Below are 23796 nucleotides of genomic sequence, written 5' to 3'. Positions count from 1 at the left end.
ACATTACCTCTAAACTTTGCCAAAACATTTCAAACTACTTTTGTAATACAACTTTAGGTATTTTTAAACRTTAATAATCGATCAAATTGAAGACGGGTCTATCTGTTTGGACAACAAACTAACGCTACTTTTCTAGTCTTGCGCAACTCTCAAACAGTACACATAACGTTACACTGATTCCAGATGGCCGTACTTCTTCATTGCAYAAAGGAMTAACCTCAACCAATTTCCAAAGACTGGTGACATCCAGTGGAAGCGGTAGGAACTGCAAACATGTTGATTAGAAATCTAGTATCCCAATGAAAACTCATTGAACAGACCTCAAAAAAAAATCTGAATGGTTAGTCCTCGGGGTTTTGCCTGCTACATAAGTTCTGTTATACTCACAGACATGATTCAAACAGTTTTAGAAAMTTCAGAGTGTTTTCTATCCAAATCTAATATGCATATTTTATATTCTGGGGATAAGTAGAAGGAAGTTGAAATTGGGCACGCTATTTATCCAAAAGTGAAAATGCTGCCCCCTATCCTAGAGAAGTTAAACACTCCAAGCAGCCTACCCGACCACTCGGAGGCATCCACATAGTCCTGAAGCACACGGTTGCCTCGTTTTGTATCACATTCAAATGATAAAACTGGGATGAAAAAAATGCTATTTCAGAATGTGGGGGGGACATGACCCCTCCCGTCCCCAGTGAAAGTTGCGCCCCTGGGTCATAGGGATTCCACCCTTGAACCCAGAGTCAACTGGACAGCTATTGCAGGGTAGGACAACTAGGCAATGAGACTCATGCCTAATAACGTGTGGAGTGTGGATCATTCATGCATATTGAAAGCCGTCTATGCATGTCTGCATGAAAATACAACGTATGCTGTAGCTTCAGAGTAGTACAGTTAAGTGACTTTCTCCATGCTTATGCAAGTACAGTCTTTAAAACTTTCAATACGTTTAGATTAACTGGTGGGAGTGATTAGAGGAGMAATTAAGACAAATGCAGGGTCTTGATAGTTTTGTATCAATGAGTTGCCATCATTAGTGCATCAAATTCCATGGTTGCATTGATTTAAACCCGTTTGCCTTTGAAACAAGGAATTGATGACCAGTTGAATGCTTTTCCTTCATAGCCAAGTTATCGCCATGCAGCAAGGATTGGAAACGTCTCAAACTAGTTACAGTATTTCAACCTTCTGTAGCCCGAGTTCGCTGTCTTCAAACTAACCTTCCCACTTGACTGTGCATCATCGGTAATCTGCTGCTGCTCCTCTCTAACTGTGGCTGTGGAAAGGAAAGGGGACAGATTACCTCTAAATGTTGTATGATGTGGAGCTTACATCGATATCAAAGCCCTAACAAAGAGTAACAATGTAGCTTACAGTTGATGTACTATTGGTCTTTCAAAGCTGAGTGTCACGTCACCTCCTGGCTTTCATCAATGTGTTCCTTCACCAGTGTGTTCCTTCATCAATGTGTTCCTTCATCAATGTGTTCCTTCGTCAATGTGTTCCTTCATCAACTTGTTCCTTCATCAATGTGTTCCTTCATCAACGTGTTCCTTCAGTCACGTGTTCCTTCATCAACTTGTTCCTTCGTCCAATGTGTTTCCTTCGTCAATGTGTTCCTTCGTTCAACGTGTTCCTTCGTCAATGTGTTCCTTCGTCAATGTGTTCCTTCGTTCCAACGTGTTCCTTCGTCAATGTGTTCCTTCATCAATGTGTTCCTTCGTCAATGTGTTCCTTCATCAACGTGTTCCTTCGTCAACGTGTTCCTTCATCAACTTGTTCCTTCGTCAACGTGTTCCTTCGTCAATGTGTTCCTTCGTCAATGTGTTCCTTCATCAACGTGTTCCTTCATCAAAGTGTTCCTTCGTCAACGTGTTCCTTCTTTCTTATCATAATGTTTGCAAAGATTTMATTTAGTAAAACTGGAAAAGAGCACCCTCAGATTAGTGTAGTAATTTGCGTTATTACCACAGTAATTACCACAAGTTATATATAGGTCTTAGGCCTACCTCAGTCTATGAAAGTCAATCTGAACACAAAAATTGAGTTTCGTAGCTGAAAATGAAGGTGGTATTCTGATGTCCTTGTCATGAGATGAAACTGTTTTGAAGACCATTTCTGACAGTGTGTTCTTTGCTTCTGACAGAGCAGGGATGATGTCCTCTAACTTATCCTTCCCTCAGTCTCTGAACCAGAAAGATTTATCTCTGAGCCTCAAGCCACCAGACTCAGTGGCACTCACTTTGTCTGCTGTACTTGTGCCTTGATGTTATGACTGCTCTATTTTTTTTATTTTTTTATTTCTCCTTTATTTAACCAGGTAGGCTAGTTGAGAACAAGTTCTCATTTACAACTGTGACCTGGCCAAGATAGAGCAAAGCAGTTCGACACATACAACAACACAGAGTTACACATGGAATAAACAAACATACAGTCAATAATACAGCAGAAAAAGTCTATATACATTGTGTGCAAATGAGGTAAGATAAGGGAGGTAAGGAAATAAATAGGCCATGGTGGCGAAGTAATTACAATATAGCAATTAAACACTGGAATGGTAGATGTGCAGAAGATGAATGTGCAAGTAGAGATACGGGGGCGCAAAGGAGCAAAATAAATACATWAAAACAGCATGGGGATGAGGTAGTTGGATGGGCTATTTACAGATGGTCTGTGTACAGGTGCAGTGATCTGTGAGCTGCTCTGACAGCTGGTGCTTAAAGCTAGTGAGGGAGATATGAGTCTCCAGCTTCAGTGATTTTTGCAGTTTGTTCCAGTCATTGGCAGCAGAGAACTGGAAGGAAAGGCGGCCAAAGGAAGAATTGGCTTTGGGGGTGACCAGTGAGATATACATGCTGGAGCGCGTGCTACGGGTGGGTGCTGCTATGGTGACCAGTAAGCTGAGATAAGGCGGGGCTTTACCTAGCAGAGACTTGTAGATTACCTGGAGCCAGTGGGTTTGGCAACGAGTATGAAGCGAGGGCCAGCCAACAAGAGCATACAGGTCACAGTGGTGGGTAGTWTATGGGGCTTTGGTGAATGACATTTCACCAAGATCCTCGCCAAAGTTGAGGATCGGTAGGATGGTCAGTTTAACGAGGGTATGTTTGGCAGCATGAGTGAAGGATTCTTTGTTGCGAAATAGGAAGCCGATTCTAGATTTAATTTTGGATTGGAGATGCTTAATGTGAGTCTGGAAGGAGAGTTTACAGTCTAACCAGACACCTAGGTATTTGTAGTTGTCCACATATTCTAAGTCAGAACCGTCCAGAATAGTGATGCTGGACGGGCGGGCAGCGATCGATTGAATAGCATCATTTAGTTTTACTTGCATTTAAGAGCAGTTGGAATTCACGGAAGGAGAGTTGTATGGCATTGAAGCTCATCTGGAGGTTAGTTAACACAGTGTCCAAAGAAGGGCCAGAGGTATACAGAATGGTGTCATCTGCGTAGAGGTGGATGAGAGAATCACCAGCAGCAAGAGCGACATCATTGATGTATACAGAGAAGAGAGTCGGCCCGAGAATAGAACCTTGTGGCACCCCGATAGAGACTGCCAGAGGGCCGGACAACAGACCTTCCGATTTCACACACTGAACTCTATCAGAGAAGTAGTTGGTGAACCAGGCGAGGCAATCATTTGAGAAACCAAGGCTGTTGAGTCTGCCGATAAGAATGTGGTGATTGACAGAGTCGAAAGCCTTGGCCAGGTCGATGAATACGGCTGCACAGTAATGTCTCTTATCGATGGCTGTTATGATATCGTTTAAGACCTTGAGCGTGACTGAGTTGCACCCATGACCAGCTCTGAAACCAGATTGCATAGCGGAGAAGGTACTGTGGGATTCGAAATGGTCGGTAATCTGTTTGTTAACTTGGCTTTCGAAGACCTTAGAAAGGCAGGGTAGGATAGATATAGGTCTATAGCAGTTTGGGTCTAGAGTGTCTCCCCCTTTGAAGAGGGGGATGACCGCGGCAGCTTTCCAATCTTTGGGAATCTCAGACGATACGAAAGAGAGGTTGAACAGGCTAGTAATAGGGGTTGCAACAATTTCGGCAGATCATTTTAGAAACAGAGGGTCCAGATTGTCTAGCCCGGCTGATTTGTAGGGGTTCAGATTGATGTCCTTATTGTTGACTAGTCGTCTAATGTCATCCTCATTGTTTTGACTGGTATGCTATTGTTTTAACTGGTGTAATGCTATTTTTTAGACAGGTATAATGCCATTGTTTTAACTGGTGCAATGCTGTTGTTTTGACTGGTGTAATGCTATTATTTTGACTGGTGTAATGTTTTTGTTTTGACTGGAGTGATGCTTTTGTTATGACAGGTGTAATGTTATCTTTCATCTCACCCAAATGTTGAACTTTGTATGACCTCAACCACTGTTAGGGTGACAGCTCCTTCATTTCCCATTAAATAAAATTACAGCAATGTTAAAGGGCCATTTTTGTAATCTCTCAGCTTTTCGCCTGGTGGTGAACCCCTCAGGCATGGCTGAAGCTCATCTCACCCTTACACGTGATTTGTCCACCCCAGTGCCTTTCCCATATTTCCCCCTGAATGTCAAGCGCTTCAACAAGCTGTCCAAGGACAGAGCATTTCAGGCCAATTACACTTCCTACAACCAACCACTCCAACTTAGCATCTATTATTTTKCTTTCGACTGGCTGAACTCCATCTGTTAATATCTGGTCTGTTGAGTGCATTAGGCACATCAGCACGCCACGTGTATCCACAGAGTTGGGTAAATTTACTTTTTCCTACCAGGTCCCTATCATGTGGAATAATCTCCAAGTAATGTTTGGATGTGTTGTTGTCTCTGGGTCATTTTAGGAGAAAAGTTAGGGATTTTTATAGTGATAAAGGTTTTTGTTTTGTATGATTGTGTATATAATATTTGCTATTTATTTAATTTAGTGTTTTAAATTGTCTAATTTTATTTTTTGTATCGTTCCCAGGGCACATTTGCAAATGAGACCTAGGTCTCAATGTGTTTTTCCCTAGTTAAATACAAGTTAACAAATGGTTTCATTAGTACTGATGGAGATCAGGGACTCTCTTTTTCATAACAACAAAATTACTTCAGTAAATTGTATTTTGTGCTACTATAGGGATTTTTATAGAAGTTCGATGGCCCAGATTAAATGAACTCCTAGAGTGAGCTTTGCTCCTGACATGAGGTAGCTGTCCTCATAAAACAGATTGGTGCTTGGTGTTATACACAGTTCCAGTGGAAGRTTGGTTCTAGTCTCATGCTACTGCTGTCCACCAGTCCTGTAGAGGCTGAAAGTCTAGTGAGCAAAAACATCGGGGATRTTTTAGTTGAGATATCTACAATTTAAATTATGAACAATATAACTTGTGTTAACGTTGCCAGTTTACCAATGCAATAATGAGGAATCACAAAGCCAGATATTTGCATGATTTTACAGAATCTCTGTAGTTACAGTGGATATCTGATCAAAGTATTCTAGGTGGTTTTTGCTATCACCTCTTTCTCTAGCTTGTACATTGAACCGTTACCATACCCTGCTTGTACATGTAGTTTTGACGGAAAGAGATTCAGGAATAATTAATAATCCAGACCCATTTCTTTGTCCTGTTCTAATCAGACGATTCATCTGTAACTGCTGTAGAGTAGTAACCTGCTGCTTCCGAGTCATAGAGAGCATCGCTGCTTCCTAGCACTTTGATAACACTGATGTTGACTTGTGGTATTTATAAGGGAGGCCTGTGCAGGGAGGCCTGTGCAGGGAGGCCTGTGCAGGGAGGCCTGTGCAGGGAGGCCTGTGCAGTCTCCCAGGGTTGTACAACCCCATCATAAACTGCAGTGTGTCATGACCTGCTGTGTGAATAAGAGAGTCACTGTTATACAACACAGGTCAGTATAAGTCAATGTTTCTCCCTTTGTGGACATGTTCTCACTCTCTCTTTCTCCCTCCCTCCCTCTCTTTCTCCCTCCCTCCCTCTCTTTCTCCCTCCCTCCCTCTCTTTCTCCTCTCTCGCTCTCTATCTCCCTTTTTTCTTCCACAATCCTCCCACCCCACTATATTTGTCTATCCCACTCCACCTCTTCCTCTCTCACAGTGGCATTACCAGTCTGCTAGATGCCAAGGAGGTTGGCATGAAGATATTTGAGGATTACGCCAGCTCCTGGTACTGGATTTTAATGTAAGACCCGCGTTTCTGTGCGTCTGTGAGTGCCATATGTGTGTTTTACTGTGGTTTTCACTCTGACATAAAGGTGTGTGTGTTGTGTGTGTGTGTGTGTGTGTGTGTGTGTGTGTGTGTGTGTGTGTGTGTGTGTCTAAGAGTCTGGTGATAACCATGGTGGTCAGCCTGGCTTTTATCCTGCTGCTACGGTTCACAGCCGGAGTTCTCCTGTGGCTCATCATCTTTGGAGTCATCGCTGTGGTGGGCTATGGTTAGTACTACAATACAGCACACTCTGCCACTAATCAACTTTAGCCTCAGTAAAAGAGCCTAATGCCGTCTTTAGTCTGAGTACAGTACCCACACTCCACCAGCCCATACTGTACTTAAGGTAACATACCGCTACTGTATATAGATTTGTGGGAGACAGTGTCCACATCTTCTAACATCCAACTGTCACCAACACTCTGTTGTCATGGCAAACCAACACACTGTTGTCATGGAAAACCAAATGTAGCAGATAACTTCACATCTCTCTCTCTTTTTTATTTTCATTTTTTTTTTCTCTCTCTCTCTCTCTCTCTCTCTTCTCTCTCTCTCTCTCTCTCTCTCTCTCTCTCTCTCTCTCTCTCTCTCTCTCTCTCTCTCTCTCTCTCTCTCTCTCTCTCTCTCTCTCTCTCTCTCTCTCTTCTCTCTCTCTTCTCTCTCTCTCTCTCTCTCTCTCTCTCTCTCTCTCTCTCTCTCTCTCTCTCTCTCTCTTCTCTCTCTCTTCTCACGTCGTCTCTCCGTCTCTCTCTCTCTCTCTCTCTCTCTCTCTCTCTCTCTCAGGGATCTGGCACTGCTACTGGGAGTTCAGTACACTGAGAGGGAAGCCACACAGTGATGGTGATGTTACCATCTCTGACATCGGCTTTCAGACAGACTTCAGTGTTTACCTGCAGCTCAGTCAAACCTGGCTCATCTTGAGTGAGTGACCATCCACTATCCCGTTATTTAAGCATAGGGGGATACTATTTATTAATTTATTTTATTGAACCTTTATTTAACTAGGCAAGTCAGTTAAGAACAGATATTTACAATGATGGCCTACCAAAAGGCAAAAGGCCTCCTGTGGGGACGGGGGCCTGGGATTAAAAATTAAACATAAATATAGGACAAAACACACATCACAGCAAGAGAGACAACAACGCTACATAAAGAGAGACCTAAGACAACAACACAGCAATGCGGGGTGAAAGAGGAGCGATTACGATAGAGGAACCCAAGTCTAGATTTAACTTTAGCCTGGAGCATTGATATGTGCTCAGAGAAGGACAGTGTACCATCTAGCCTTACTCCCAAGTACTTGTATGAGGTGGCTACCTCAAGCTCTAAACCCTCAGAGGTAGTAATAACACCTGTGGAAGGAGGTGCATTCTTCTTACCAAACAACATGACGTTTGTTTTGGAGGTGTTCAGAACAAGGTTAAGTGTAGAGAAACCTTGTAGGACATTAAGAAAGCTTTGTTGTAGAGCATTTAACACATAATCCGGGGAGGGGCCAGCTGATTATAAGACTGTATCATCTGCATATAAATGGATGAGAGAGCTTCCTACTGCCTGAGCTATCATGTTGAAGTAAATTGAGAAGAGTGTGGGGCCTAGCATCGAGCCTTGGCGTACTCCCTTGGTGACAGGCAGTGGCTGAGACAGCAGATTTTCTGACTTTATACACTGCACTCTTTGAGAGAGGTAGTTAGCAAACTAGGCCAAAGACCCCTCAGAGACACCAGTACTCCTTAGCTGGCCCACAAGAATGGAATGGTCTACCGTATCAAAAGATTTGGCCAAGTCAATAAAAATAGCAGCACAATATTGCTTAGAATCAAGGGCAATGGTGACATAATCGAGGACCTTTAAGGTTGCAGTGACACATCCATAACCTGAGCGGAAACCAGATTGCATACCCGAGAGGATACTATAGACATCAAGAAAGCCAGTCAGTTGACTATTGACAAGTTTTTCCAACACTTTTGATTAACAGGGCAACATAGATATAGGCCTATAACAGTTAGGATCAGCCTGATCTCCCCCTTTAAATAAAGGACGAACTGTGGCTGCCTTCCAAGCGATGGGAACCTCCCCAGAAAGGAGAGACAGGTTAAAAAGGTTTAAGATAGGCTTGGCGATGACCCAGATGTTTTTTGGGGGTCAAGTTTAAGGACCTCCTTTAGCACCTTGGAGTCAGTGACTGCCTGAAGGGAGAAACTGTGTATCAAAGCAGGGGAAAAAGAAGGAGAAGCATGATAGGGGCAGCAACCTTAAAGAAGAAATGGTCTAAACCATCTGACTCAGTTGTTTTTTTGGCGTCAAGTTTCAGGAGCTCCTTTAGCACCGCGGACTCAGTGACTGTCTGCAGGGAGAAACTTTGTAGCGGGGTAGGGGAAAAAGAGGGAGAAGCATCGGGGATAGTTGCATTAGATGGGGTGGAAGATGAGGAAATGTAGGACGGGCTAGGAGGCATGGCTGAGTCAAATAGGAATCCTGACTTAATGAAGTGGTGATTAAAGAGCTCAGCCATGTGCTTCTTGTCAGTAACAACCACATCATCAATATTAAGGTACATGGGCAGCTGTGAGGAGGAGGATTTATTCTCCAGGTCTTTAACCATTTTCCGTATCTTCTTGGGGTTAGACCCACAGAGAGAGAACTGCTCCTTAAAGTAACTGACTTTGGTCTTCCGGATAGCCTGAGTGCACTTATTTCTCATTTGCCTGAACGATAGCCAGTCAGCCTGAGTATGCGTGTGCGGAGCCTTTCGCCAAATGCAATTCTTGAGATGGAGTAATTTTGGGGCGGCAGGTAGCCTATTGGTTAGAGCGTTGGGCCAGTAACCGAAAGGTTGCTAGATCGAATCCCCAAGCGGACAGGGTAAAAATCTGTCATTCTGGCCCTGAACAAGGCAGTTAGCCCACTGTTCCTAGGCCGTCATTGAAAATAAGAATTTGTTCTTAACTGACTTGCCTAGTTAAATAAAGGTGAAAAAAAAGATCACGGTTGAACCTGTTTAAAAAAAAAAAAWAATTATGGAGGCGTGTTTGTTAACAATACCACTGAAAATATCAAAAAAGAAGGTCCAAGCGTCTTCGACAAGCTGATTCTATACCGTTTTACGGAAGCCAGTTCATGAGGAAAGGCTTTCTCATTGAAGTTTTTTAGCAAGCATCTATTACAAATCAGGACAGGTCGTTTCACTGAGCAGCCATTATGACCACGGGCTGTAAAACAGTGATCACTAAGGTCATTACAGAAAACACCAGACTGACACCTATCAGGATTATTTGTGAGGATAGCAGCCTTTTCTGGGTGTTTGGAGTCATACCTTGTGGGATTGGTAATAATCTGAGAAAGATTTAGGGAGTCCCATTTCTTTAGGACTTGGTCAGGTGGTTTAAACATGTCCCATTTGAGGTCACCTAGCAGGACAAATTCAGACTTAGTGTAAGGGGCCAGGAGAGAGCTTAGGGCAGGTAGGGTACAGGTCGGTGCTGATGGAGAACGATAGCACCCAGCAACAGTCAACAAAGAAATATTAAACATTTTAATGCTTAAAACCAGCAAATAAAATAGTTTGGAAACAGACTTGGTGGAGACAACTGAGCACTGAAGGTGATCCTTGGTAAAAATTGCCACTCCCCCACCTTTGGAAGAACTGTTTTGCCGAAAAAGGTGATAACCAGAAAGGTTAACATCAGTATTCAAAACACTCTTCCTTAACCACGTCTCAGTAATGACCAACACATCTGGATTGGAGCTGTGAACCCACACTTTATTTTACAAGAGCAGAAATCAGTGAAGCAGATATTAGAGCACAAGTCAGAATTGGGGCTAGCAACAGTAGATGGGGTGTACATGCACATTTCCAGATACCATCAACAGTAACAATCACGGCACGGCATACATAGCACACTAGCCGAGCACAAGGCTGCCACAACTCAGTTTACTGTGTCACAAGGTGCAGGGTCTCTAAGTTGCTAGGGATGCAGTTGGGTGTGTCTGCTAGTTTTGTTCTTATTTCTCAATCAGCAAATGAATTAGAGCAGGGAAACCGTAGGCCTTCCTGTTAATAACTGTATTTTATTGATTTATTTTTATTTCACTTTTATTTTATCAGAGAGTCATACTGAGACCAAGGTCTCTTTTACAGACAAGCCCTGAATTTACATAAAATACTAAATTAAAACTGATATTGTTTAAATTAATTTGGCAAATCCCAGGAGATGCTGTGGCCTGAGAGGATCGATTTTTCTTTTGTCCACCTCTGCTGTAAAGGAATATAGATTTTTCTACTCAATGGTAATATTTTGTATTGCAGTGATCTCCCTATCAGTCATTGAGGCGGTCATCATAGTCATCCTGATATTCCTGAGGAGGAGAGTACGCATCGCCATCGCTCTGCTGGAGGAGGGGAGCAGGTGAGTTCTTCTCTCAGGAGATTAAGTCGGACGTCTTGTTGTGTCACTTCCAATGAAACCAGCATCTGTGAGTTAAAACTTTTAACTATTATTTTTTCACACTTTCTCCCCCTTCTCTGTCTCTCTCTTTTCTCCAGGGCCATTGGTTACATCATGTCCACTCTCTTCTACCCGATCATCACATTTGTGCTGCTGGCCATCTGCATAGCGTACTGGGCAGTCATTGCTGTGTATCCTCTCTATGTATGTCTTCTCAGCCTCGTCCTCACTGTGTGTGTGTACACTTTTACACAGTTATCTTTACATGCAGCTTTGCCCATTGTAGCTACACATGTGAAGCATCCTGAACTGTCACCAATGGCATCATAGAGATAAAGACTGGATGAATTGAACCTATTGAAACTGCTGAACCTGTAGTGGAAATCCCAATGTAGATGGCTCATAGGCAGGCACACATTTTGTTACTTATCACTGCTTCTATTCTTCCGTGTTGCCCTTGACTGGTTTTGCCCTCAGCTTCTTAGCGTCATCTGGTGATGCTGTCTACAAGGTCATGTCGACGCAGGACAAATGCATGTATGCCAACCTCACCTGTGATCCAGAGGTTCGCGATTCTTTTTACTGTCTTCCTCTTTGTCACATTGACGTTATTGCTGTATTGCACACTCCTAGAATACTGTATGTTATTGGCCTTGACACCCTGAATTGGAGTAGCTTACAGCTTATTGAAATTCAGCTCAGTGTGCTTGGCAGCAGTACAAATCATCCAAGTCAGAAGTTTACATACACTTAGGTTAGAGTCAATAAAACCTGTTTTTCAACCACTCCACAAATTTCTTGTTTACAAACTATAGTTTTGGCAAGTCAGTTAGGACATCTACTTTCCGCATGACACAAGTAATTTTTCCAACAATTGTTTAAAGACAGATTATTTCACTTATAATTCACTGTATCACAATTCCAGTTTCTCAGAAGAATACATACACTAAGTTGACTGTGCCTTTCAACAGCTTGGAAAATTCCAGAAAATGATGTCATGGCTTTAGCTTCTGATAGGCTAATTGACATAATTTGAGTAAATTGGACGTGTACCTGTGGATGTATTTCAAGGCCTACCTTCAAACTCAGAAACTCAAAAGAAATCAGCTAAGACCTCAGAAAACAAATTGTAGACCTCCACAAGTCTGATTCATCCTTGGGAGCAATTTCCAAACGCTTGAAGGTACCCCGTTCATCTGTACAAACAATAGTATGCAAGTATTAACACCATGGGACCACGCAGCCGTCATACCACTCAGGAAGGAGATGCGTTCTGTCTCCTCGAGATGAACGTACTTTGGTGCGAAATGTGCAAATCAATCCCAGAACAACAGCAAAGAACCTTGTGAAGATGCTGGCGGAAACGGGTACAAAAGTTTCTATATCCACAGGTAAACAAGTCCTATATTGACATAACCTGAAAGTCCACTCAGCAAGGAAGAAAGGAAAAATGTCCTCTGGTCTGATGAAACAAAAATATAACTGTTTGAACATAATGAACATCGTTATGATTGGAGGAAAAAGGGGGAGGCTTGCAAGCCGAAGAACATCATCTCAACCGTGAAGCACGGGGGTGGCAGCATCATGTTGTGGGGGTGCTTTGCTGCAGGAGGGACTGGTGCACTTCACAAAATAGATGGCATCATGAGGGAGAAAAAGTATGTGGATATATTGAAGCAACATCTCAAGGCATCAATCAGGAAGTTAAAGCTTGGACGCAAATGGGTCTTCCAAATGGACAATGACCCCAAGCATACTTCCAAAGTTGTGGCAAAGTGGCTTAAGGACAACAAAGTCAAGGTATTGGAGTGGCCATCACAAAGCCCTGACCTCAAACCTATAGAAAATTTGTGGGCAGAACTGAAAAAGCGTGTGTGAGCAAGGAGGCCTACAAACATTTTTTTGACCCAAGTTAAACAATTTAAAGGCAATGCTACCAAATACTAATTGAGTGTATGTAAACTTCTGACCCACTGGGAATGTGAAGAAATAAATAAAAGCTGAAGTAAATCATTCTCTCTACTATTATTCTGACATTTCACATTCTTAAAATAATGTGGTGATCTTAACTGATTTAAGACGGAGAGTTTTTACTTGGATTAAATGTCAGGAATTGTGAAAAAAAATGTAAATGTATTTGGCTTAGGTGTATGTAAACTTCCGACTTCAACTGTATCTAGCCAGTGACAACATCTGTTAACTCTGGCTACATTTGGTCTTTCATTACAATTTAAAACTGAAATGGTACCCTATTCCCAATATAGGGAGTAGTTTGCCGTTGTAAACTCTGGCCAAAGGTAGTGAACTGTATAGGGAATAGGGTGCCATTGTAAACTCTGGCCAGAAGTAAATAGAGAATAGGGTGCGATTTCCTTCTAACCCAATAACTTACCTCTATCTCTCCCCAGACGTTCAGTCAGACCAACGTGACCACGGTGTGCCCGGGCTCCCAGTGCACCTTTGCCTTCTACGGCGGCGAGAGCCTCTACCACCACTACATCTTTGTGCTGCAGCTGTGCAACGTACTGATGTTCCTGTGGCTGGTCAACTTTACCATCGCCCTGGGACAGTGCACCCTGGCCGGGGCCTTCGCTTCCTACTACTGGGCCCTGAAGAAGCCCCAAGACATACCATCATGCCCCTTGTTTTCCTCCTTTAGCAGGGCTGTACGGTAGGCTGACACAGTCGTACAGGTTTTTAACGCATAAGGAAGGTGAAGATGGTGTTGAGTTGGACACTGAACAAAAATATGAACTAACATGGAAAGTGTTGGTCCGATGTTTCATGAGCTGAAATAAAAGATCCCAGAAATGTTCCAGATGCATTTTCTGCACAAATTTGTTTACATTCCTGTTAGTGAGCATTTCTCATTTGCTAAGTTAGTCCATCCAGCTAACCGGTGTGGCATATCAATAAACTGATTAAACAGCATGATCATTACACATGTGCTGGGTATAATAAAAGGCCACTAAAATGTGCAGTTATTTCACCACAGATGTCTCAAGTTTTGAGGGACTGTGCAATTGGCATGCTGGCTGCAGGAATGTCCACCAGAGCTGTTGCCAGAGAATTTAATGTTCAATTCTCTACCATAAGCCGCCTCCAACGTTGTTTTAGAGAATTTAGTAGTAYGTCCAACTGGCCTCACAACCGTAGACCACGTGTATGGCGTTGTGTGGGTGAGCGGTTTGCTGATGTCAACGTTGTGCCGCATGGTGACGGTGGTGTTATGGTATGGGCAGGCATAAGCTACAGACAATGAACACAATTGCATTTTATTGATGGCAATTTAAATGCACAGAGATACCGTGACGAGCTCCTGAGGCCCATTGTTGTGGCATTCATCTGCCGCCATCACCTCATGTTTCAGCATGATACTGCACAGCCCCATGTGCAAGGATCTGTTCACAATTGCTGGAAGATGAAAATGTCCCAGTTCTTCCATGGTCTGCATACTCACCAGACATGTCACYCATTGATCATGTTTGGGATGCTCTGGATCGACGTGTACAACAGCGTGTTCCAGTTCCCGCCAATATCCAGCGACTTCGCACAGCCATTGAAGAAGAGTGGGACAACATTCCACAGGCCATTCCAACAGCCTGATCATCTCTATGCGAAGGAAATGTCACGCTGCATGAGGAAAATACTGGTCACACCACATACTGACTGGTTTTCTGATCCACGCCCCTACCTTTTTTTTAAGGTATCTGTGACCAACATATGCATATCTGTATTCCCAGTCATGTGAAATCCATAGATTAAGGCCTAATTTATTTATTTAAATTGACTGATTTGCTCAGTAAAGTTGTTGAAATTGTTGCATTTTGCTTTTATATTTTTGTTCAGTATAGTTTATATTGGCTCATCTTGCTTGAAGAGATATTCCCTAAGGGAGTTATCCTAGTACTGCACTAATAAACTATTTCAGATTCTCCATTAAGCCTTTAAATCCAAGACGAGACATAATCTGTGTTGAGGGAACTGGTCTTACGTGTGTTGAGGGTTTTACACCTATGATGGGAAGTGTGTGTGTGTGTGGTGGATATAAAGCTCTATTTTGTATTAGTAATACAGTGTATTGTGTACCTCCCAGGTACCACACAGGCTCTCTGGCATTTGGCTCTCTGATCCTGGCCTTGGTGCAGATGTCTCGCATCGTTCTAGAGTATCTGGATCACAAACTCAAAGGTGGATTTCCTGCTCGTACTTAACCCACTGCCTTTCGTATGTTTACATACAGTACTGTATATTTCTATGGAATATTTTCATGAAGATGATCATCATGTATTTTTCAGGTGCTCACAATGCTTTTGCCCGCTTCCTGATTTGCTGTCTCAAATGCTGCTTCTGGTGCCTCGAACATTTCATCAAGTTCATGAACAGGAACGCCTACATCATGGTGAGTCTGGGTAGTTTCAGTCAAAATATTTTTCAAACCATCCATCCAGTACCTTTGAGGCATTTCAGTAGTTAGTACACCCATTACTATTGTGATCATGCTATTTGATAACCATCTCACAGAAAGTGTTGGAATCGTGAATAACATGGTCTTACTTTGAATTTCTCACCCTAGATGGCGATATATGGAAAGAGCTTCTGCACTTCGGCCAAAGATGCTTTCTTCCTCCTGATGAGGAACGTAGTAAGGTAAGACAAGGTCTTTTGTATCGGTTCGTTTGATTGTCTGTCCCTCAGACAGTTTTTTGTGTCTGTCTGTCTTTCATGGTGGTGAATGTCTCTCTCTGGGCCTCTGGGCTTCTCCAATGAGTTGTCTCCTCTGTAGGGTGGCAGTGCTGGATAAGGTGACAGACTTTCTCCTCTTCTTGGGAAAAGTGCTTATTTCAGGGAGTGTTGGTGAGTTCCCTTTCCCACACACTGGTGATAACCTTGTGGTATGTTTAACTATGAGGGCTGATGTTAAAATTACCCAATGCATGAACTTGACTAAATAAACAACACACGCTGGAAAAGAGTACTACAATGTTCTCGGCAGAGGCGTTCTCTATAAGACAATGTCCATAGATACTATGTTACACTAATTGTACATTTGTCAGTGTTTGCTCAGGTTGTTATTTTGTTATTAAGGATTCCGATCCCCCCCCCCCCAGGTGTTCTAGCATTCTTCTTCTTCACCCGTAAGATTCCAGTTATTCAAGAGGAGGTGCCATCACTAAATTACTACTGGGTCCCCCTACTGGTAAGAAATAGACTTACATCATATGAGTCAGCATTGCTTGTTGATAATTGCGCCCGCATACGTAGGTTCTGTTTGCTTGTAGCTGAACTTGGCTAGGCGAAGCGACTTCTATGCTCTCATACTCCCTAAAGACATTCGCTTGAATAACTAGAAAATAACAGCAATGTTAATGTTGTTCGCACAATTTTACATTTAGCTAAGATGTTTGGTGCCGAAAARAATGTGCATGAAAACTAGTCATCACTCGTTGAATGACAAACACTTCACGTTCCTACTCCGACTAGGTGTATTACTATTGTCTAATCAACCAAACTTCGACTTGCCTCAAGAAATGTTTTTGTCTGCACAAACAGCTGGAACAAAAACTCAGAAAACCAAAAATAACACAAACGTCACACAATTTCGTGATAATATATGCGCAAACTGTTTTGACTGGGAAGCATACGGTAAGCTTTATTGTGCTTACTGACTTGGACTTTTCTGCCATTGTCAGACGGTGATATTTGGATCCTACCTGATCGCCCATGGCTTCTTCAACGTCTATGCTATGTGTGTGGACACCTTATTCCTTTGTTTCTGTAAGTACACCATTCATCTCTTTTAAATACAGGCCAGTCCGGGGTGTGAGGGTGTTTATATGATACACAGGGAGTACACTCCAGGGTTTGTGTTGGATCTGACTGCAGCTTTGGGAGCTAATTGAATGCTTCTCCATTTCTACTTCGTGTTGCTCTCTATTATATCATTAGCGGTGTACAGTTATTTTCATAAGACAGAAAAAGGTTATTCTTGCACTGCGTGATATATTTTTTTTACACTACTATCATTGTTTTACTAATTCAATATTTTATATTGCATGTTCTTGCAGTGAAGACTATTGTATAGGGCCTGTGCTATATGCATTATATTTATCGAACTTTTCCTCTGCTGCATACTAATCACTGAACCAGTTGGCTATAATGCACTGGCCATTTTGGCTGACTGAAACCTATATCAGCTTTTTTTCTTAATTAATTTCCCTGCTTGGCTTTCTAAATTGTTTGGCTCAAACTCCTTTCTCTTTCTCTCTTTCTCTCTCTGCCTTCCTACCTATACGTTGTCTGCTCCTCTCCTCCTCGTCTCTCCTCCTTTTCTCCTCCTCTGTGACAATGCTTCGTCTTCCGTCGGTCCTGGATCAGGTGAAGACCTGGAGAGGAACGACGGCTCGCCCCTCAAGCCCTTCTACATGTCCCCTCAACTGCACAGGATCCTCCGCAGGGAGCAGGGCTCCAAGCTCTACGCTTCCTCCTGATAGGCCACAACACTGAACCTCTTTCTCCTGATAGGCCACAACACTGAACCTCTTTCTCCTGATAGGCCACAACACTGAACCTCTTTCTCCTGATAGGCCACAACACTGAACCTCTTTCTTCTGATAGGCCACAACACTGAACCTCTTTCTCCTGATAGCCAGAACACTTGATACACTGAAGGACTGACCCATTCAGCGTCTGTGTGTGGGGGTGATTGTGGTCTGGAGGATACTAGAGCAGGACCTTATGGCTGGGCTGGACTCATGAATGGAGGTGATCTAACTGGTCAGGACTGACCAGGAAGGCCTTGGCAGGACATGGCAGGACCCAAGAGGGTGGTGTATGTGGGTGGGGGTTATGTCTATTCAACTTCCTCCCTCTCGCTGCCACCGCCGTTGATACTTCTGATACTTGCCTTTTTTCTCTGTCATGCTTCTGTCCCTTTCTTTCTCTGCCGTGCCGACACTGCTGATCTCTGCCTTACTTAGAGAGCGCTGCAGCAGCACAGTGGACGTGGGTGAAATTGCCATTAGCCCAATACACTGCAAGAGGCACATACACTGCAGAAGGAGATCTCTGTATTTCGGATGCAATTGGTGTACTTTTGCAGATGGTTGTGGGGTGATGCAGGGCAAGGGCGCCCCCGTGTGACACTACTGTGTTTGTGCAATGGTTCCATGTACTGTAATGTAAGGTCATGTGTAGGGTGAAGTTGCCCTTCGACACTGATCTTGGGTCAGTTTAGCATTTTCCTCAACAACGGTTAAGGTTAGGATTGGGGAAGCTGATCTTAGATCTGTACCTAGGGGAAACTTCATCCCAGAGCTATTTTTAGGCGCTCTCATGTGTTGGAAAATAACCCTGAGGTGGCTTTTCTGTCTAGCATGATTATTTGAATGGCTGTTTAGTCTTTGGTTGAAGAGGCACTTTATGTCCACCATATTTATTGGCACTGTTACAGACACAGTTCAAAACTTAATGTGCAATGCTACGGATAGATAAACTGAACATACGCCTAAATTGTGGGGCGGCAGGTAGCCTAGTGGTTAGAGCATTCGACTAGTAACTGAAAGGTTGCAAGATGAATCCCCGAGCTGACAAGGTAAAAATCTGTTGTTCTGCCCCTTAACAAGGCAGTTAACCCACTGTTCCTAGGCCGTTATAAGAATTTGTTCTTAACTGACTTGCCTAGTTAAATAAAGGTAAAATAAATGAATACAAATTACATGGTTACAGACACTTGTAGGTTGTTTTGGTTTTACACTGTAAGGTGTAACACTAGATATTGGTTTTACACTGTAAGTGACAGTTATAATGTAGGCTCAGGGAGGTCAAGACTTCTGAACACATTTGATGCTCATGGTGAATGATTTGAATGGACACCCTTCAGGGATTCCGACTGCAGTTGCTAGTAAATGTGCCTWGTTCTGAATGGAGAAATGTTCCTCTTTATTGTTTTGTGGTTTTACGATCTACCGCCGAGAACCTTTTGAAATACCGTTTATAAAAGGATGTTAAAGCCATTTTTGGTATTTTTATATGGAATAGTGCAGAACTGCAGTAGTGCGGTTTTTAATACTAGGTACTGTAACACACATCTGTTCTGAGGATATTTAATGTTTTTGTACAGGATAACTCTTTTTGTATCAATGACACCATGAAAATGTGAAATCTTTTTTWAAATAAATGTGAATGATTTCATTATAGCAAATTTTCTAGGCGATTCATATCTAATTTCTATATTTTATTTGTATATTGTATTTAAGGGTTAATGACATTTAAATTGATCGTTGGTTTGGGATATTCAAGTTTTTGGGGTAGGCCTGTTATCAAATAGTGGGTTTGAGGAAATGAGAGGTGTCTTGGTTGGGATCAAGAGGGCTTTTATGAAACAGTGATATAAAGGGTAAGTATCTAAACTTGAGTTTGGTATTTCAAATGGATTTGAAGGAATTTACAATAACAGTGAGTTTGAGATATATGACTGCGTTTCAGAATGTTTAGCAGTAGGTTATGGGTATACAAAGTCTTGTATTTAGTTTGGCCAGTTTTTAGAATGTTTTATATTGTTCTAATTCTATACATGTCATTATTTGAATATTCCCCTTGTAATGTTAATGAGGTGCTACCACTGATGCCATAGAATGTTGTGTCGTCATTTAAATGTGACGTAGTGCAGAAACCGCAATGGCCCAACTTTCTAAATACATGGGGGTATTTAACAGAGTTTCAGAGTTTCTGTGGTATGTGACTGGCTATGTGTTCCTGTCCCCAGTGGTGGATCTGGAGGTGAACAACGGCTCTGCAGCCAGACCCTTCTACATGAGCAGAACCCTGAGACACATCCTCAACAAGAACACCAACAAGAGGAGGAAAGACAAGAGATAGACGAGAGAAGAAGAGAGGAACGGATACAGGGTGACTGGAGGAGTATGGATAGACAGAGGCAGGAAAGGTGATAGGGAAGACAACCGTGCAGGATCAAGTAGAGATGGAGGTAAATACATATTGGACCCAGACTATCGCCCCGTAGCATTCACTTCTGTCATCATGGAGTGCTTTGGGAGACTAGTCAATGRTCATATCACTGCCACCTTACCTGCCACCCTAGACCCACTTCAGTTTGCATACCGCCCCAACAGGTCCACAGACGATGCGATCGCCATCACACTGCACACKGCCCTAWCCYATCTGSACRAGAGGATTACCTATGTAAGAATGCTGTTCATTGAGTACAGCTCAGCATTCAGCACCATAGTACCCTCCAAGCTCATCATTAAGCTTAAGGCCCTGGGTCTCAACCCTGCCCTGTGCAATTGGGTCTTGGACTTTCTGACGGGCCGCCCCTGGTGGTGAAGGTACGAAACAACATCTCCACTTCGCTGATCCTCAACACTGGGGCAATCGAGGTGTGGTGTCAGGAAAACAGCCTCTCACTCAACAAAACAAAGGAGATGATCGTGGACTTCAGGAAACAGTAGAGGGAGCACCCCCCTAACCACATTGACGAGACAGTAGTGGAGAAGGTGGAAAGTTTTTTAAGTTCCTTGGCGTACACATCACGGACAAACTGAAATAATCCACCCACACAGACAGTGTGGTGAAGAAGGTGCAACAGCTTCTCTTCAATCTCAGGAGGCTGAAGAAATTTGGCTTGTCACCTAAAACCCTCACAAACTTTTACAGATGCACAATTGAGAGCATGCTGTCGGGCTGTATCACCGCCTGGTAACTGCACAGCCATCAACCGCAAGGCTCTCCAGAGGGTGGTGCGGTCTGCACAACGCATCACTGGGGGCAAACTACCTGTCCTCCAAGACACCTACAGCACTCCTTGTTACAGAAAGGCCAAAAAGATCATCAAGGACAACAACCACCACAGCCACTGCCTGTTCACCCCGCTACCATCCAGAAGGTGAGGTCAGTACAGGTGCATCAAAGCTGGGACTGAGAGACTGAAAAACAGCTTCTTTCTCAAGGCCATTAGACTGTTAAACAGCCATTACTAACACAGAGAGGCTGCTGCCTACATACAGACTCAATCATTGGCCACTTTAATAAATTGATCACTAGTCACTATAATGCCACTTTAATAATGTTTACATATCTTACATTACTCATCTCATATGTATATACTGTATTTTATACCATCTATCCGCTTGGCCATCGCTCATCCATATATTTATATGTACATATTCTTATTCCATCCCTTTACATAGTGTGTATTAGGTAGTTGTTGTTGAATTGTTAGATCACTAGATATTACTGCACTGTCGGAACTAGTAGCACAAGCATTTTGCTACACTCGCATTAACATCTGCTAACCATGTGTATGTAACCAATACAATTTGATTTGATTGCTCCTGATGCCATTATTATTATGTACTTTGGACATACAGTTGAAGTCGGAAGTTTACATACACTTAGGTTGGAGTCATTAAAACTCCTTTTTCAACCACTCCACAAATTTCTTGTTAACAAACTATAGTTTTGGCAAGTCGGTTAGGACATCTACTTTGTGCATGACACAAGTAATTTTTCCCGCAATTGTTTACAGGCAGGTTATTTCGCTTATAATTCACTGTATCACAATCCCAGTGCGTCAGAAGTTTACATACAATAAGTTGACTGTGCCTTTAAACAGCTTGGAAAATTCCAGGAAATTAAGTAATGGCTTTAGAATCTTCTGATAGGCTTATTGACATCATTTGAGTCAATTGGAGGTGTACCTGTGGATGTATTTCAAGGCCTACCTTCAAACTCGGTGCCTCTTTGCTTGACATAATGGGAAAATCAAAAGAAATCAGCCAAGACCTCAGAAAAAAAAATGTAGACCTCCACAAGTCTGGTTCATYCTTGGGAGCAATTTCCAAACACCTGAAGGTACCACGTTCATCTGTACAAATAATAGTACGCAAGTATAAACACCATGGGACCACGCAGCCGTCACACCACTCAGGAAAGAGACGCGTTCTGTCTCCTAGAGATGAACGTACTTTGGTGCAAAAAGTGCAAATCAATCTCAGAACAACAGCAAAGTACCTTGTGAAGATGTTGGAGGAAACAGAGGGACTGGTGCACTTCACAAAATAGATAGCATCATGAGGGAGAAGAATTATGTGGATATATTGAAGCAACATCTCAAGACATCAGTCAGGAAGTTAAAGCTTGGTTGCAAATGGGTCTTCCAAATGGACAATGACCCCAAGCATACTTCCAACGTTGTGGCAAAATGGCTTAAGGACAACAAAGTCAAGGTATTGGAGTGGCCATCACAAAGCCCTGACCTCAATCCTATAGAAAATTTGTGGGCAGAACTGAAAAAGCATGTGCGAGCAAGGAGGCCTACAAACCTGACTCAGTTACACCAGCTCTGTCAGGAGGAATGGGCCAAAATTCACCCAACTTATTGTRGGAAGCTTGTGGAAGGCTACCCGAAACGTGTGACCCAAGTTAAGCAATTTAAAGGCAATGCTTTCAACTACTAATTGAGAGTATGTAAACTTCTGACCCACTGGGAATTTGAGATAAAAGCTTAAATAAATCATTCTCCCTGCTATTATTCTGACATTTCACATTCTTAAAATATAGTGGTGATCCTAAATGACCTAAAACAGGGAATTTTTACTCGGATTAAATGTCAGGAATTGTGAAAAACTGAGTTTAAATGTATTTGGCTAAGGTGAATGTAAACTTCCGACTTCAACTGTAATATTGGAATTTATTATCTTGCCATACAGTACTTTATGTACTAACATAACATCACCTTAAAGAGATTCTCCAGTAATTTTGTATACTTTTTAGACAGTTGTTCTGAAAGTAGCGCTCCCGAGCCAAAAGTGGTCTGCAAAAATTGGCATATAAATGACATCTCAGCAAAAACATCTCCCTTTTTCAGGACCCTGTCTTTCAAAGATAATTTGTAAAAATCCAAATAACTTCATAGATCTTCATTGTAAGGGGTTTAAACGCTGTTTCCCATGCTTGTTCAATGAACCATAAACAATTAATGAACATGCACCTGAGGAACGGTCGTTAAGACACTAACAGCTTACAATAAAGGTCACAGTTATGAAAACTTTGGACACTAAAGAGGCCTTTCTACTGACTCTGGGAAAAACACCAAAAGAAAGAGGCCCAGGGTCCCTGCTCATCTGCACGAACGTGCCTTAGGCATGCTGCAAGGAGGCATGAGGACTGCAGATGTGGCCAGGGCAATAAATTGCAATGTCCTTACTGTGAGACGCCTAAGACAGCGCTACAGGGAGACAGGACGTACAGCTGATCGTCCTCGCAGTGGCAGACCATGTGTAACAACACCTGCACAGGATCGGTACATCTGAACATCACACCTGCAGGACAGGTACAGGATGGAAACAACAACTGCCCGAGTTACAACAGGAACGCACAATCCCTTCATCAGTGCTCAGACTGTCCACAATAGGCTGAGAGAGGCTGGACTGAGGGCTTGTAGGCCTGTTTTAAGGCATGTCCTCACCAGACATCACCGGCAACAACATTGTCTATGGGCACAAACCCACCGTCGCTGGACCAGACAGGACTGGCAAAAAGTGCTCTTCACTGACGAGTCGCGGTTGTCTCACAAAGGGTGATGGTCGGATTTGTGTTTATCGTCGAAGGAATGAGAGTTACACCGAGGACACATTATTCCATTTCTGTTAGTCACATGTCTGTGGAACTTCTTCAGTTTATGTCTCAGTTGTTGAATCTCATGTTCATACAAATATTTACACATGTTAAGTTTGCTGAAAATAAACGCAGTTGACAGTGAGAGGACCTTTCTTTTTTTTTCTGAGTTTATTATAAAAAAAATGCGTAGTACGTCACGTCATTGCTCTCTGCTGTGGATGCATCATCTGCCTCTTGCTAGCTGTCACTAATATGGCGAGGGGCTGAAGCTCATTGGTTGAACTCCACTTACTAGGTGGCCCACGTGGGGGAAAACTAGAGATTTTGTGTGTAACTGAGCTAAAACAGTAATTATATATTATGCTTGTATTCAAGTTGACACATTCAGCCCAAAGCGGGAGGTTTAAAAAATGCTTAGTAGTTGTCAAAGTTCCAGAGCATGTCTTTAAATGCACAATGATAACAGTATGGTTAGCATAGCTGTGACCAAATCATGCATTTAAT

At 42.7% G+C, this 23796-nt stretch overlaps 1 protein-coding gene across 1 annotated transcript in view; it reads left to right on the top strand.

The window, feature by feature from the left end:
• Positions 1-23434, top strand: part of LOC111952957 (choline transporter-like protein 5-B) — an 83244-nt gene extending 59810 nt beyond the window's left edge. Inside the window, exons 9-22 of the mRNA XM_023971999.2 lie at positions 6092-6175; positions 6319-6428; positions 6986-7123; positions 10512-10611; positions 10749-10841; positions 11128-11215; positions 13059-13321; positions 14747-14841; positions 14949-15052; positions 15227-15300; positions 15437-15507; positions 15762-15850; positions 16344-16428; positions 19418-23434. Of these exons, the coding sequence (XP_023827767.1) occupies positions 6092-6175; positions 6319-6428; positions 6986-7123; positions 10512-10611; positions 10749-10841; positions 11128-11215; positions 13059-13321; positions 14747-14841; positions 14949-15052; positions 15227-15300; positions 15437-15507; positions 15762-15850; positions 16344-16428; positions 19418-19530 (1507 nt within the window). The 3' untranslated portion in view covers positions 19531-23434. The remainder of the gene's footprint in view (positions 1-6091; positions 6176-6318; positions 6429-6985; positions 7124-10511; positions 10612-10748; positions 10842-11127; positions 11216-13058; positions 13322-14746; positions 14842-14948; positions 15053-15226; positions 15301-15436; positions 15508-15761; positions 15851-16343; positions 16429-19417) is intronic.
• Positions 23435-23796: the final 362 nt, after the last annotated feature.

The sequence above is a fragment of the Salvelinus sp. IW2-2015 genome, linkage group LG26 (genome assembly GCF_002910315.2).
Source record: "Salvelinus sp. IW2-2015 linkage group LG26, ASM291031v2, whole genome shotgun sequence".
In the NCBI taxonomy this organism is placed as follows: Eukaryota; Metazoa; Chordata; class Actinopteri; order Salmoniformes; family Salmonidae; genus Salvelinus; species Salvelinus sp. IW2-2015.
Note: the sequence above shows the minus strand (reverse complement) of the source record. Positions and strands in the feature narration are given on the sequence as shown.